This window comes from Priapulus caudatus, unplaced genomic scaffold (assembly GCF_000485595.1).
Source record: "Priapulus caudatus unplaced genomic scaffold, Priapulus_caudatus-5.0.1 Scaffold101, whole genome shotgun sequence".
Classification (NCBI taxonomy): domain Eukaryota; kingdom Metazoa; phylum Priapulida; class Priapulimorpha; order Priapulimorphida; family Priapulidae; genus Priapulus; species Priapulus caudatus.
In genome coordinates, this window is record NW_014577162.1 from 339,877 (window position 1) to 353,954 (window position 14,078).

Here is a 14,078-nt window from a genome sequence, read left to right on the forward strand (position 1 = left end):
TACCCAAGGGATGAAACTTAACATTTTTAGCCCAGTCGCCTACTGGGCCCCTATGAACAGTGTTTAAAAAATTGATGGAGTGATCACTATAAGTAATCACTAATTAAGTCTTTATTTCAACGTGCATAATGAACATATCTTAATATTTTACAAATGTAACATTCAATTTCAGGTTAGCTTTTAAAATTATTTGAGTTAAGTTTAAAAAATAAAAAAATCTTTGAAAATGTTTGTTCTTTTTTTACTTTCACATTTAGCATGTTTATATAAATTGTTAATATACTGTATACAACTGTACAAGATGATGAAATAGTTGGGCCCTTGGATCAAGGTCTGGGCCCCCAAAAAAAAGTTATGTCATCTAGATCAGATGCAGAGGATTCAGAGTCAATCTCTGAATCTGAATCCTGTAGTGAATCAAATCCCTCTACGACCTCCAATGGCTCCAAGGTCTCCTGAATATTCTCTAGCACCTGAAGCGACTGTGTATAGGAAGATTGTTTTGTGTTGGCATTTGATGTTGGTCTTCTGGAGCGCACACAAGATTCATTCCAATGGTGGATTGCTTTAGTGGGATTGAAGTCTTTGATGTCAGGAGAAAGCATTTTAATAGCCAGACAGTGGTTTAGAGAAGTTTGTCCCAGTTTGCTGCGTATATTTGTTTTAACAAGCTTCAGTTGTGAAAATCCTCTCTCTGCCTCTGCACTAGAAGGTGACATGGTTAGGATAAGATCCATGACAGCCAAAATATTGGTGAGCTGCCCTTTGTAGCGAATATTAACAGAAAACCAGTCAGGGACTTTCCCACTTTGGAAGTCAGTATCGTGTATCTCCTTTTTTAGTATGATCCATTCCAGCTCACTTTCTACTAAGTCTACACTGGCAGTCCCCAGCACTGTCTTGAAGTGTTCAAGAATAATTCGAAGGTCTTCATCACCATGATCTTTAAGTGATTCCCAGTCATGTGGCCACATCTGGATATCTGCAATCTTCGTAGCTGATACAACACTCTGAGATAAAAACTCAGAAAATCTTTTTTCCAAAGCCTCTTCGATTTTCTTTATCAGATTACATCTGGCAGCACCAAATTCGTAAGCACTGCAGTTGGTGAGCTGTATTTCCTCAAAGGTTTCTTTTCCAGATACTTTACGCAGGTGTGGGCCATCACTTGTCTTGTATTTTCGTATAGCTTCCAATGTTGAGGCTATAGCTGAATGCTGCTTGGCAATCACACATGTCCTTTCCTGGAGTTGTAATGACAAACGGTGAAGGGGTGCCAGAGCATCCATCAAAAACAAGAGAAAACATACGACGTCTTTCGACTTCAGCAGCTTCATGAAAGCGTGTGCCTTGGATTTAGAGTCAGCAGAAACACGTTCTGTGGTCTCTGTCAGCTGGCCAAGATGTGCCATAATGTACTTGTAAGACGAGATGAGGTTGGTTAAGGCACGCATTGTATGTCCAATCCATCTTGTTCCACCTATTCTGGTTGGTATGAGAAAAGCACTATCATTGTTTTGTTTTAGAGCCTCATAGCTGCGTCGCAACATTGCTCGATTAAGACTGCTATTGTGATAAAAATAATACAGGCCCATGGCAACTGTATTGATAGCCTTGTCATACAGCTTCAAACTCTTTGATGCATCTTTTAAAGAAAGTTCTAGCCTATGGGCCATGCAGTGAAGGGTAACCAAACTTGGCTGATCTTTGCGCAGAAGGGCCCCTACGCCAGCCTTGCATCCCACCATCACACTTGCTCCATCACAAGCTACTGCTACCATTTTCTGCATAAATGCAGGCCATTCCATGTCAACATTTGTAATTACCAGATCCTGAAGGCCATTTACAATATTTACTGCATCTGCTTTGTCGGCAGATTTTACACCTATAAATTTGACATCTACTTGGCCTGCAGTCGACGTACGAACATACCACATTTCTTGTTCTTTAATGGCAGAATCAGTGCTGCCATCTCCGATAACACATATAAAACGCGATTTGTTAATAATGTGGTTGACTTCTTGAAAGTGCACTTCGGCAATAGCTTTGATAAACTCTTTGGCTGCAGGTGTGTTGTGGTATGTTTCTCCAAGTCGCAAGCCTTTCATCTCATCTAAGTCACACAACCAATTAAAATCTGACAGAGGTCGGTTGTTGCGTACCAGAGCATGGCAAGTGCGGAACATCTTTTCAAGTTTCTCAAAAATGTCTGCATTTAGTGTCTGTATGATCTTGGCAGCCTGAGATTCTGTTCGAGGTTGTGTTTTAGCATTGGCAAAAAGGACAGCCTTTTCGTGTTGTTTGGATCTTTCATGCTTTACTAAACTGTCAAGTTTATAGCTCTGACAGCCAACTGCAAATAGTGTTGTCGTGTCCCCATGATCTTTACACGCAGTACAGATCATACCATTCTCCGTGTCTTTCAACCATGGCCTGCTTTTCTCCCAAGTAATGCAGTAGTGTCTTACTCGTTTGTTTGTCTCATACTCCTGCTGGTACTCCCTTTTCTTCTCCTGTGTTTGTCCTCCTTTCTCATTAGGGTTTGATGCCCCAGCAATATACCTCCACATAATTTTAGTATGGTTTTACACACTACAAATTAACCTACCGCTAGCAGATTTTATGTTTTAATAAGCAAACCTTAAGTATTTAATTGATGAAATTTAAATTATAAACTTTTATTTAAATTATTAACTCTTATACTAGTAACTACGTCTGTTTTATTCAACAAGAATTTACTGTAAATCGCCGGAATTATTGCTAGGAATGTGTAGCGTCTGGTTGCTATGCAAAAGCGCCATTTATTATGTAGATGGGTTTTTGGTCAACTGTAATCGAGTACACGAGGCCATTACAGTTAATCGGGAAATCATCTAGCAAGTTAGCTATATAGACTGGGTTTTGGTTGACTGTGTTTCACTGAGAAAGGCTATCGCAATAGACCTGTGACTCATCTAGCCGCTATGCTTCCATGCAGCAGCATATACTGACACCACTCCGATATGGCAACGTTATTTTGTAGGACTAAAAGTGAATGGAATGAAACTAGCAGCAGTCAATGGCTCATAGAATTTTAATGGCTACTCTGTTAAAAGCGTGTAATTACTGGCATATTTTATCTTTACAGTTACAGCATTGCTGTCATTTATTGTGCAAGTAAAGTGTGCATATTATTTCAGCAAAAAATCCAATGTGGTGGAAACAGTTCACTTTTTTGTTTATGAGACTAAAATGGATAGTGTGGCTATAGCTTGATTCGCCACCTGGGCGAATAATTAGAGGTTTTTAGGGGCCCAGGTTAAAATCTAGGAGCCACGGGCGACTGGGCGCCTGCTAATTTTCATCCCTGCTGTGTGAATCACTCAGGGGCTCCTCCAAAGAAAAGAATAGGCTCGCGTTGTAACCCTACGCTTGTTGGGTTACATTATTGTATCTAGGTTACAACGCGAGCTTTTTTTTTTTCTTTGGAGGAGCCCCTGAGGCTGAGTAGTAGTGTTGTCAATCGGTTGTAATTTCGTAATCGATCATCGGTTGGACCCAAGTAACCGATGATCGGTTACAATCGGTTACTCGGGGTGTTGAATGCCTGCCTGTGCGTAACGTCGTGCGCATGTACGTGTGTGATAACCCGACCAGGCTGTGTGACTGACGTCAATATACAGGTATTCTAACCCTAGCAACCCATGCTCGGTATTCTAACCCTTCCTTTAGTTTCTTGGAGCTACGTGTGTGCATGTATGTGGTTGTTTAGCCCTGTTTACTGTTTGTTTTGCACTGTTTACTACTGTGTGTATAATACATGTATGTTAATAAAAGATAACTTGTATAGTAGCAATGATATCTCTGATTCTCATCACTTTTCCAAGTTTTCTTGTTCAAATTTTAAAAAAAGAAAAAAGATAACCAAGCGCTTGGTTCGAACCACTGTTCAATCGATGATCGAGTATAATCGATGATCGTGACATCACTACTGAGTACCATCCAGTATGATGTATCAACGTTTGTTGAGGTAATTGACTGCGGAAACCACGTAATATAAGTGCATAAATGACGCGCGGAAATACGAAGAGAAATGTGAAGGCCGTAGCAGACAGATTGTAACTTGTAAGTGAAATCGCGTGAAATACGCGAGCGTTGAAATCGTGAGAAAGTCAAAACCCCGGGGGGTCACTATATATGCCGTTATTACCCCATGTGCGTTCCAAATTTTGCGAGTTAGGGGGGTGTTTTTCAACTTCTAAAGCGGGCCCGCGCGGGAGCAAATAGGCCCCCCTTTACAAAGCGAATCCCACAATAAGCCGTTGGGATCGTTCAAGTCAAGCACCGCGCCCGCAGTAAGCCCCCCTCATGACGAACCACATAGTACCCCGCCCCAGGCCCCGAACGGGCGACCCCGTAGCACACGAAAGTTGCAAGTAGTCTTCTTTGAGTTGATCACAAGTATTCCCTCCACTCTTTGCCCTCCACTTGTCTGCAAGACCTCGCAATAGGGGGTAGGCCCCCGGGTAGGACTCTTTCATTGTGTATGCAATAGGGGGTGGGATATTTTCATTGTGTATGCAATAGGGGGTGGTATTCTTCAATTGTGTCTGCTGTTATTTTTAGTGAGAATGTACATGGGGTAATGTTCTAATAGAGAGTGACACCCCCGGGGTCAAAACAAGGTGAGCACCCTCGGTTAAAAGACGTTTTGTCCCGCCTTTCTGACAACAAATGACAGATTTCTTGCTAGAAATTATTAGTCAGCACCCTCAACAACACCCCTCTCGATTTTAAAGGATCTACCCTCACATTTACGAAAATGACATAGGTCTCAATCTCGCCATGCTCTCTATCCTTGAACCGACCGGGCTACGGCCTACGGCTACGCTACGGTAAGTGTTATTGAACGCTGGTAAAGCTCGCCAGCTAAAGCAAAATGTGTGAAATATCAGGTTAATAACACATCAATACCTAATATTATTCGACAATTAATAACATAGACATTACATAGATAGTAATTAATGTGGTATTTATAAACTTTCGCGTGACAAACACCAAACTCACCTATTTGAGTCGCCAGATCGTCATAGCAATGAATTAGCGACCTCTGTTAGTAATACGCGAGAAACGTGACGAAATTGGACCAATGAGAAATGATTTCAATATTCTCGCTGTATTCGGCGGAGTCAAGAAGGCTCATCACCTTATATAAGTTATAACGATTGAAGTAATGCATTCAGATAGTTATTGATCACTTCACATGTTCACCGAGTAAATGTTCGCTATTTTAAATGCATAATTACGACAAATTTATATTACTTATGGCGTACACTAAATGAAGGTGTCCTCTGGACTACACACTGATGCACTTCTACTTCGCTACCAATACATGTCCATGTTGCGATTTAGGGAGATCATCATCTCCACATTGCTAGGACTCAGCCGTGCACGTTTCTTGTTCACGAGGTTGTTCACGTTTCTTGTTTCTTGCTCTACTTGTCATATCAATTCACACATCGTGAGTACAGTTCCTTGTTTGTTTGTTTTGCTATTTCCGATAATCAATTATTTGTTTTCATAATCGATTATCGAATTTGAGACTATAATCGATCGATTTTCGATTATAATCGATCATCGGGACATCACTACTAATTAGTATCACAACATGTCACTAGTAACAGTAGTAAAACAGGTAGTGGTACTAGTGTATGTATACTGTTTACACACTGGCCGGGGTACCTACTAGGGTTGGAGATCGGTCCAAATTTCATGATCGATCATCGGTTTTACAAAACGACCGATGATCGATTAATCATCGATCATTTTAGATTGCGGCAACAACGCGGTGACGCCGCGTCATCGTCGACACAACCGATGTATTGTGAAGGAATATTGACATTATTGTATGTGTAGCTAGTATTTAATGGTCAGTAAATTAAGGTTACCGTTAGGATTACGGACGGGTAACACTCTAAAGGGCATTGCAACATAACTGCTCATCAAATTCAATCAAACTCAAATCCATTACATAAGAGAGATGTCTCTCTATGCTATCAATAAAAAAATTTTATTAAAAATTCATCGCTAATTAAAGTGATTACGTCACGAATTTCTAGCACCATCAAGTAGTATATTTGTGTGTTATTTGTACAAAATAAAATGTATGAAAATACAATTAGTGTTTCTGTTTACTTTTCATGCTTATATACCTTCTTTATATGCCCTAATTTGCCGGTGAAAAACAGAGAGACGCCAGTATCTGAACAGTACTGGGGGAATAGTGTTAGGCAACAGAAATTACCAAATCGTCTAGATTTTTGCAAATTTAACCAACGTAAAAATATTTTTATCAGGTGAGAGTTTGAGGATATATTTAGTAACGTTAGTTCTTACTTTTAATGTAAAAAAATGTAATTTTTTTTTACAAATTTTACCATGGAAAATTCGTGACGTAGTCAATTTAAGTGACGGCAAAAATTGCGAATTTGTACAAAATGTTTTTTTTTGTTATTTCTCAGAAACAGCAGAGTTGGGACCTAAACATTTAACCATAAGTTGTTCATAATATACACAAAAAGTGGGTCCCTGGAATTTTTTTTTAATGCTTTAATTTAGGAAATAAGTTGAAAAGATGTAGGAAAATTTAGGATTAGGCTGATTTTCAGGAGAACAAAGTCGCCTTAGTTCCTTGAAATTTACACGCACCGTCGTTTCTAGTTATATATGTGTAAATGTATTACTTGTGTCAAATCTGAATTTTATTAAAAAAAGAAAAAAATTCGAGCTTGTTATCCGCGTCCGTTTTCTACTCGACTTAAAACTCACAGCCCAACCCGAACTCGATCAGAACAACTAGTACCTAACATATAAACCTTTAAATGTTAGGATAGCTTTATATATTCGGAGTGGCTGAAGGTCGCGTAGATATACGGAATATGTTAACCCAACAAGAGTAGGGTTACACCTAGATACATAATGTAAGACAACAAGAGGTAGGGTTCAACACGCAGCTATTCTTTTCTTGGAGACCCTGTGATTCACTCAGGTGCGGTTTTCATTGGGTGCGTTTTCACAGACTAGAACATCAAGACTGGTTTATTCTAAACACGAACTTTCTTCCGACTATCCTGGGGACTACTATGTATCAAAATACTCGTATTAAACTAATATAACTTGTTACAAATTTTGAAGTGACGAGCGCGGCGATATTCGAGCGCTATTTCTGTTGACCTGTGACGCTCGCATTTCCCAATGACGCCATAAGCATTCGCTACCTTCGCCTTCGCTTCCTGTGTAGGCACATGGCTCGGCTTGGGGATGTCATGACGTTGACGCAGGCCATCCATAAGGCATTTGATCTTGGAGCCGCCCCCCCCCCCGCCCAAGTTCGCGAACGCTATACGCATTGGACGAATGCATATCTCACATGTCAAGACAGAAATGCACTCGAAATCTCGCCTGTCGTGTCATTCGAAATTTTGTAACAGGTTATATAAAGTTTATCCGAGTTGGTGATTAATAGTACAGTCCAGGATAGCGAGATAGGTTTCTGTTTAGAATAAACAAGTTGGAAAGTTTTAAGTCTCGAAAACGACATAAAAACGCCCGATGATGCTGAACTACTCAGCCGGGCTCCTCAATGAAAATAGGGCTCGCATTGATACCCTCTCTTGTTGGGTTACATTATTGTATCAGGTTACAAGCGGAGCTTTTTTTTTTTCTTTGGAGGGCCCCTAGGCCTGGGGAGTTAGTAGTGAGTCCATCCAGTATGATGTATCAACGTTTGTTGAGGTAATTGACATGCGGAACACCCGATATGATAGTAGCATAAATGCACCGCGCGGAAATCGAGATAATAGTGAAGGCGTAGCAGACACGGATTGTAGACTTTGGTAAGTGAATGCGTGAAATACGCGAGCGTATGAAATTCGTAGAGAAAGTCACAACCCGGGGGTCATTATATGCGTTATTAGCCCATGTGCGTTCAAATTTTGCGAGTTAGGGGAGGTTTTTCTTCAACTTCTATAAGCGGCCGTCGCGGAAAGCAAATAGGCCCCTTTACAAAGCCGAATCCACACATAAGCCCGGTTGGGATCGTTCGAAGTCAGCCACCGCGCCCGCAGTAACCCCCCCTTCATTGCGACAACGACAGGTACCCGCCAGCCGGGCCCGAACGGGCGACCCGTAGCCACACGAAGTTGCAAGTGTCTTCTTTTGACGTTTGCACACATAGTATTCCCTCCCTCTTTGCCCTCCACTTGTCTGAAAGACCTTCGCAATAAGGGGTAGGCCCCCGGGTAGGACTCTTTCATTTGTGTAATGGCAATAAGGGGTGGGATATTTCTTGTGTATGGCAATAGGGGGTGGTATTCCTTCAGATTGTGTCCTGCATTAGGGGTAGGTATTCCATATGTGCGTCACGAGGACGGGCCTATTATTTTTAGTGAGAATGTACATGGGTAATGTCTAATAGAGGTGACCCCGACCCCGGTCGTGGTGCAAAACAGGTGACCCCGATTAAAGACGTTTTCTTGTGTCCCGCCTTTCGTTGACAACAATTGAAGATTCTTCTAGAATTATTTAGTCTCAAGCACCCTCAAAACACCCTCTCGATTTAAAGGATCTACCCTCACATTTAGAAAATACATAGGTTAATTCGCATGCTCTCTATCCTTGAACCGACGGCTATCGGCCACGCCTAGGTAGTGTTATTGAACGCTCGTAAAGTCGCCAGCGAAGCAAAATGTCGTGAATGTAGAATTTAATAGGAGATCAATGAACCTAATATTATTCGCAATAATAACATAGATTTAAATAGTAGCTCAATTAATGTGGGTATTTATAGAGGTGTCTTTTTCGTTTGTGACAGGACACCAAACTCACATATGTTGAGTCGCAGAATCGTCATAGCAATGACATAGCGACCTTGTTAGTAATACTGCTCGGAGAAAAGTGACAAATATGACCAATGAGAAAATGATTTTCATATTCTCGCTGTATTCGGCGGAGTCAAGAAGGTATCACTTATATAAGTTATAACGATTGAGGAGTAAATGCATTCAGATAGTTTATTGATCAATTCACTGATTCACGCAGTAAATGTTCGCTATTTTAATGATATTACAGACAAGTTTATGATACCTATATGGCACGCTTACATAGATTCCCACGACGATTTCACCTATGCTACACGAAGGGTACTCAGTATGGCTGTGAATGATTTCTATAATAACGTACTTTTTATTGAAAATATAGATATTCTTCATATCAAGCTACGCAGATATGTGCGTCTTTGTCTTTAAGTTTATGGTCTCACAAATATTTTTTTGTGCGGATACTGACGCGCGTAACACAGCAAACCAATATGCTTAGCTTTATTAAAATTAAGGCATGCATTTTTTTCAAATCAAACTACTCCGTCAATATATAGGTATAATGTATAGTGATATATGTATATGTATTGTATATATGTATGTATGTATGTATGTCTTTATACTTTAAATGTATAATCTCAGGAAAATAATTTCTTGCTGATAATCCCATAACACTGCATGTAGCCCTTCATACCACGAACATGATATAGTGTACGGCGTTGTAGACATTTTAAATATTGCATTTCAATGTATTTTCAGATTATTCCGCCAGGAGCAAAGCCAGAGGGATGTCACTTAGTATTATTAGTTACCCCTTTTACCATTTTTCAGCGAGAAATTAATATGCCTGGAATGGTCAATTGGATACCAACTAGTGGCAGCACATTGTTTTGTATAGCCTATTCCTGCTTATAGTTTACAACGGTCTACTGCAAATCTGCAAATACGTTCACGCATAGTGCATTACACAACGGATCACCCTTTTACCCCGTTTTAGACACTCGGGTATTCCTTGTTCATTAGAACGTTTCATTTCCGTTTTGCTTTGAAAATAATTATTCGTAGACCAGATCGTCTCGAATGCGCGGATTACCGGCTTATAATCTCCATAGAAATAATGACAGTAGTTAATTAGACTCTATACTTTGCTATGCATTATGTCTTGTAGTATTGCCGTAATTCTTTGCTGTAAATGCGCTTGATCTAGCTAACGTTAGTATTGCGCATCACAGTAGTAATAGCGCGTAAACATTTTGGATTTTGCGAAATTGCCTGTAAATGGAGTATTTTGTATATTAATTTTAAATAGTGACGGTGCGATGAATAAATGTAATACCGACGATTATACACGGTGACAAAGATGGTAAATAACCCGGTAATCGTGATCTAAGTCACGCGAAGAGACTAGTGCAAAACAATGCTGATGGATATTTAACTGAGTTTTATCATATATATACGAAGAACAATAGACTGTATGTATAAGTGTTCCAACCGCTAGCGTTCAACACACAAAGAAAACGCGTTCTCTCGTAACGTTACGCATGAACAATTCATGAACGTAAGCACAACACAGCGAACAACGACAAGTAGAGGACCGAAGCTTTAGGCAGCAGCTGTTCGACTTTGATGGCTACACGCAGTACAACGTAGAAAACAACGGGTACCGTGTCGAAGCAGCACGGCAAAAAAAAGCCTCACTCTACATCAATATTATTTATAAAGGTCTGTCTGTACTCACCCTCTGATATATAAGGGAGGCAGTAAAAGACAGACCTAGTGTAATTGTATATTTCCAGAATATGATCTACTGCGTAGTTACCAATTTAATTGATAACACAAGCCTAAAAAAAACACGAGTAAACGAGGTATTGACGCATACTATGTACTATCTTCTCACAGTAATTGTATGGCCATTTGCTAATGCCCACACTGGCTAACGTTACGAAAGACGCGAAGCAGAGCGGCAATGCAAAAAGTAGATTCTTTACAGAACATGTTACATGTGAGAGTTTGCAAGCTCGCCCTGCGCTTCCACTGCAGCAAATACATTGAAGGGACTCGCTGCTTGCCTTCAAACAGCGAGAACAAAAGACCAGGACACACGAGTAAGCGATTTCTCTTTCAAACATCATAACTTGACATATTGGCTCACTTTACAGAACAGAGGAAATTTCTAATATTCACGTGGAACGACACATGATCAAAGGGGGATGCGCAGGGATCGGAACCTACGCATTAGAAAGACATGGCGAAGTCGGAAGCATTAGAATCAGATAACATAGCACTAACCTAGATAAACTACGTGAACCCATAGTCGTCTTAGAATAGACTTAGGGCGGGGCGGAAGGCAACTTTAAAAACCTCAAACTTTTAATCAAACAGGTGTTATCCAGGCGGAGAATAATCATTTGGCGCGTGCTGCTGATGGAGGCCGTGGTCTGCTTGCCCACCGAACCTGTACGGTGCGCAAAGGTTGACGGGCGGAGTCGTAGCGGGCTGCTCGACGACCTTAGGATGGCAAGCTGGACATTAGTCAAGGGCGCGCTGATATTATTTACATAATAGCATTAATTTCCATCTTAAGTGCTATTGGAAACTATCATATACAATCGCATTTACATTAATAGGATGTACATTTCCTGCTAGGGAAGGGAGCGAGGGGGACGTGTCAAAATTCTTCGGACTACTTGGCTCGGTTACTTGTAATCTGCGTACACATGAATGCATCGGCATTTTACGTTGTTATTCCGCCGTGGTGTTTTAGTCTTAATATTAAACGACGCTGCGATTCGTGTAGTCAGCCACTATGTACAGTTCATCAGGGAGTGATACTATAGGATTATAATAATAATCTCTATATTAGTAGACTTCGTGTTATATTCACCTTCAGGAGCTTTTATTCATACATGGATCACAATCAAGGTACCTATCAGCGACTGGGTCGGCGGGGGGGTAGCTGTCGTCTGGGAAGCGTTCGGTGAACACAAGCGGGAGGGAGTATTTTACCGGAGCGGATATTGCGATGAGGAGTGAGGGCATAGTGGGGGCTCGCCTAGAACGCGATGGCGGCTACGGGTCGCCGTGGTAAGCTATCTAAATCTAGGCGTAGTAGCCGCCTGCACAGTATCGCGTCTGGGCTCGGTTACGAACAAAAAACAACGGGCTAGCCACTACGACAGAAAGTGTTCTCATGACTGAAATGAAATTCATTGGGGATAGATTTTTATACAGTTTACGGATGCGCAAATTAAGATTAGCGATATCGCACCAATACGAGCACTGTCCGTGACTGGAAACTGTACGAAGGCGACGAAGTTATTATTTTCGATGATTAAATATTTTTAGTGCTGTCGAATTGACTTCTATATTATATTAGGTTTGCGTGTCAAGTCCACGAAACAGGTCTGGGTTGGCGTAGCTTAAGTTAACTAGAGTTTTTTCTTAGTTGTATCATAATAGCACAGACACGGAAATCTCGGCGGCAACCCCCGCCCCCCCCCGACAGCACTAAGTTGTCGTATCCAGTTGCGCAAGTTCTATTTCAAGCCTCTTTTTCAATAGGTCTTAAAATCGATACACAACTCAATGAAAGCACAAGTGTGGCGTTATTCTACACATGATGTTGCGCTACGACTTGTGTGCAGACAGAGTGGGACTACTGAATAAGAAAAAGTAGTTGCGCCCGCATTTAGGAATAAAGAAGACATATTAGGCGGGCGGTCCCAATGGATAATACGGGCTATATGGAAGAATAAAGAAAGCGATATCGTGCACAAGTATACATAACAGTACTAGTAAGCTAGTTAGGCAACCGGAGAACACTATCTTTACTCTTACGATCAAGCTCTCAGTGTAAGGTGGTGGCGAGTTCGGCGAGGATGGGGAGTTGGGCCATGTAACATGTAATGAATATGTTGTACTACCTTGGATAATAAAAAACACGTTGCCACTTATTTCGTATATAGTGGGGCGCCTGTATGTAGTTTAGTAGCACGCGGAAACAAAATTCTCCAGACTCGTTTTGTACTTATAGTAATGCCGCATGCGCCCTAGGCTAATATATTCTTATCAATAACCTATGCCGAATGACTCCCCGTCGCATCTGTCTCAGACTACTCCACGTTATTCAAAGAAAGGCACTCTCGATCAAAATGGTGAGCTGCACAGTGTTGCCACTTATACACGAAAATGAGAAATAACTCATACTCACACTTACTAATGAAGCATGCAGGGTTTACAATGTTATACACGAGAATTCTAACAAGTCTCGTGTTCACGCATTCTGTTATTCTTTTCTCCCGAGCCCGCCCGCCCCCACCGCTGCTATTCCGCCCTCCGGTAAGGTATGACCAACCTAGAGCCACATTGCATGACAGGTTAGCGACCAATGAAACTAAGACGCCACTGCTACAAACTTGGGAGTCTCGCGCATTGAACGTATCCCCGCCCTAACAACCATGCTCGGCATATATACCCCCCTAGATTCGACAAATCGTCCGATCTTAGTGGCAAAGGCACTATGCGCAATCGTCTGATCATTGCTGACCTAAAACACGTTGCATGAAGCTTGGTCGTAGGGAATGCCCACACAATGAAACCACTAGGAAATGTAGAAGGCCGGTACACAATCATGGCATAGCGGTTTTAGAAAGGGCACACTGTAACCTTTAGCGCCCTACTGCCCACGGTCATGACCGGCCACACCACACATGACGCGCACACGTGCCTATTACCCAACACCGACCACTCCCTGACCCACCTTGGCACACGCATTTTAATCGTCTATGCAAATACAAAGGATAATATAATTCCAAAATTTAGAGGTAAACGGTCGTGGAGAGAGGGATGGGCCATCCACACCCAAAATTACACAACGTCAACGTCAAGTCACAAGAACCCACCTAATTCATTGCTTGTATCACTGTTGAAGAAGGGCATGCATCCTTTAGAGTGACTTCAACCCACGGCGACTCGAGTGACATATTATAGAATGGATTAATCATACAACAGGAGTTAGTTGCAAAGAACGAGCAAGCCGTCACAGAGAGAACACAGATCTGCGTTTAAAAAACCGGTCTCATGTTAGCAGAGAATATCCGCCAGGTAGATCCCAAATACAGGATAAACACTCAGAATGTCTACTACATACTTTGATGACCTCAGCGCAGTTGTTGTATCACGTGCCACACGCACAGCGCGCGCAATCACCCCAAATACCCACAC

General features: G+C 41.5%; 2 protein-coding genes across 2 annotated transcripts in view; both read right to left on the bottom strand.

Annotated features, from left to right (window-relative positions):
- Nucleotides 1–5,076, bottom strand: part of LOC106805126 (ciliogenesis-associated TTC17-interacting protein-like) — a 52,394-nt gene extending 47,318 nt beyond the window's left edge. Inside the window, 1 exon segment of the mRNA XM_014806608.1 lies at nt 5,047–5,076. The gene's annotated coding sequence lies outside the window, so the exon portion shown is untranslated.
- On the bottom strand, nt 327–2,570 carry LOC106805127 (zinc finger protein 862-like). The gene has a single exon (XM_014806609.1). The coding sequence runs from the start codon at nt 2,568–2,570 to the stop codon at nt 327–329; it is 2,244 nt and encodes a 747-aa protein (XP_014662095.1).
- Nucleotides 5,077–14,078: the final 9,002 nt, after the last annotated feature.

What these genes read in the sequence shown, in the direction of transcription:
- LOC106805127 (XM_014806609.1), bottom strand. Translation starts at nt 2,570, where the DNA reads ATGTGGAGGTATATTGCTGGGGCATCAAACCCTAATGAGAAAGGAGGA.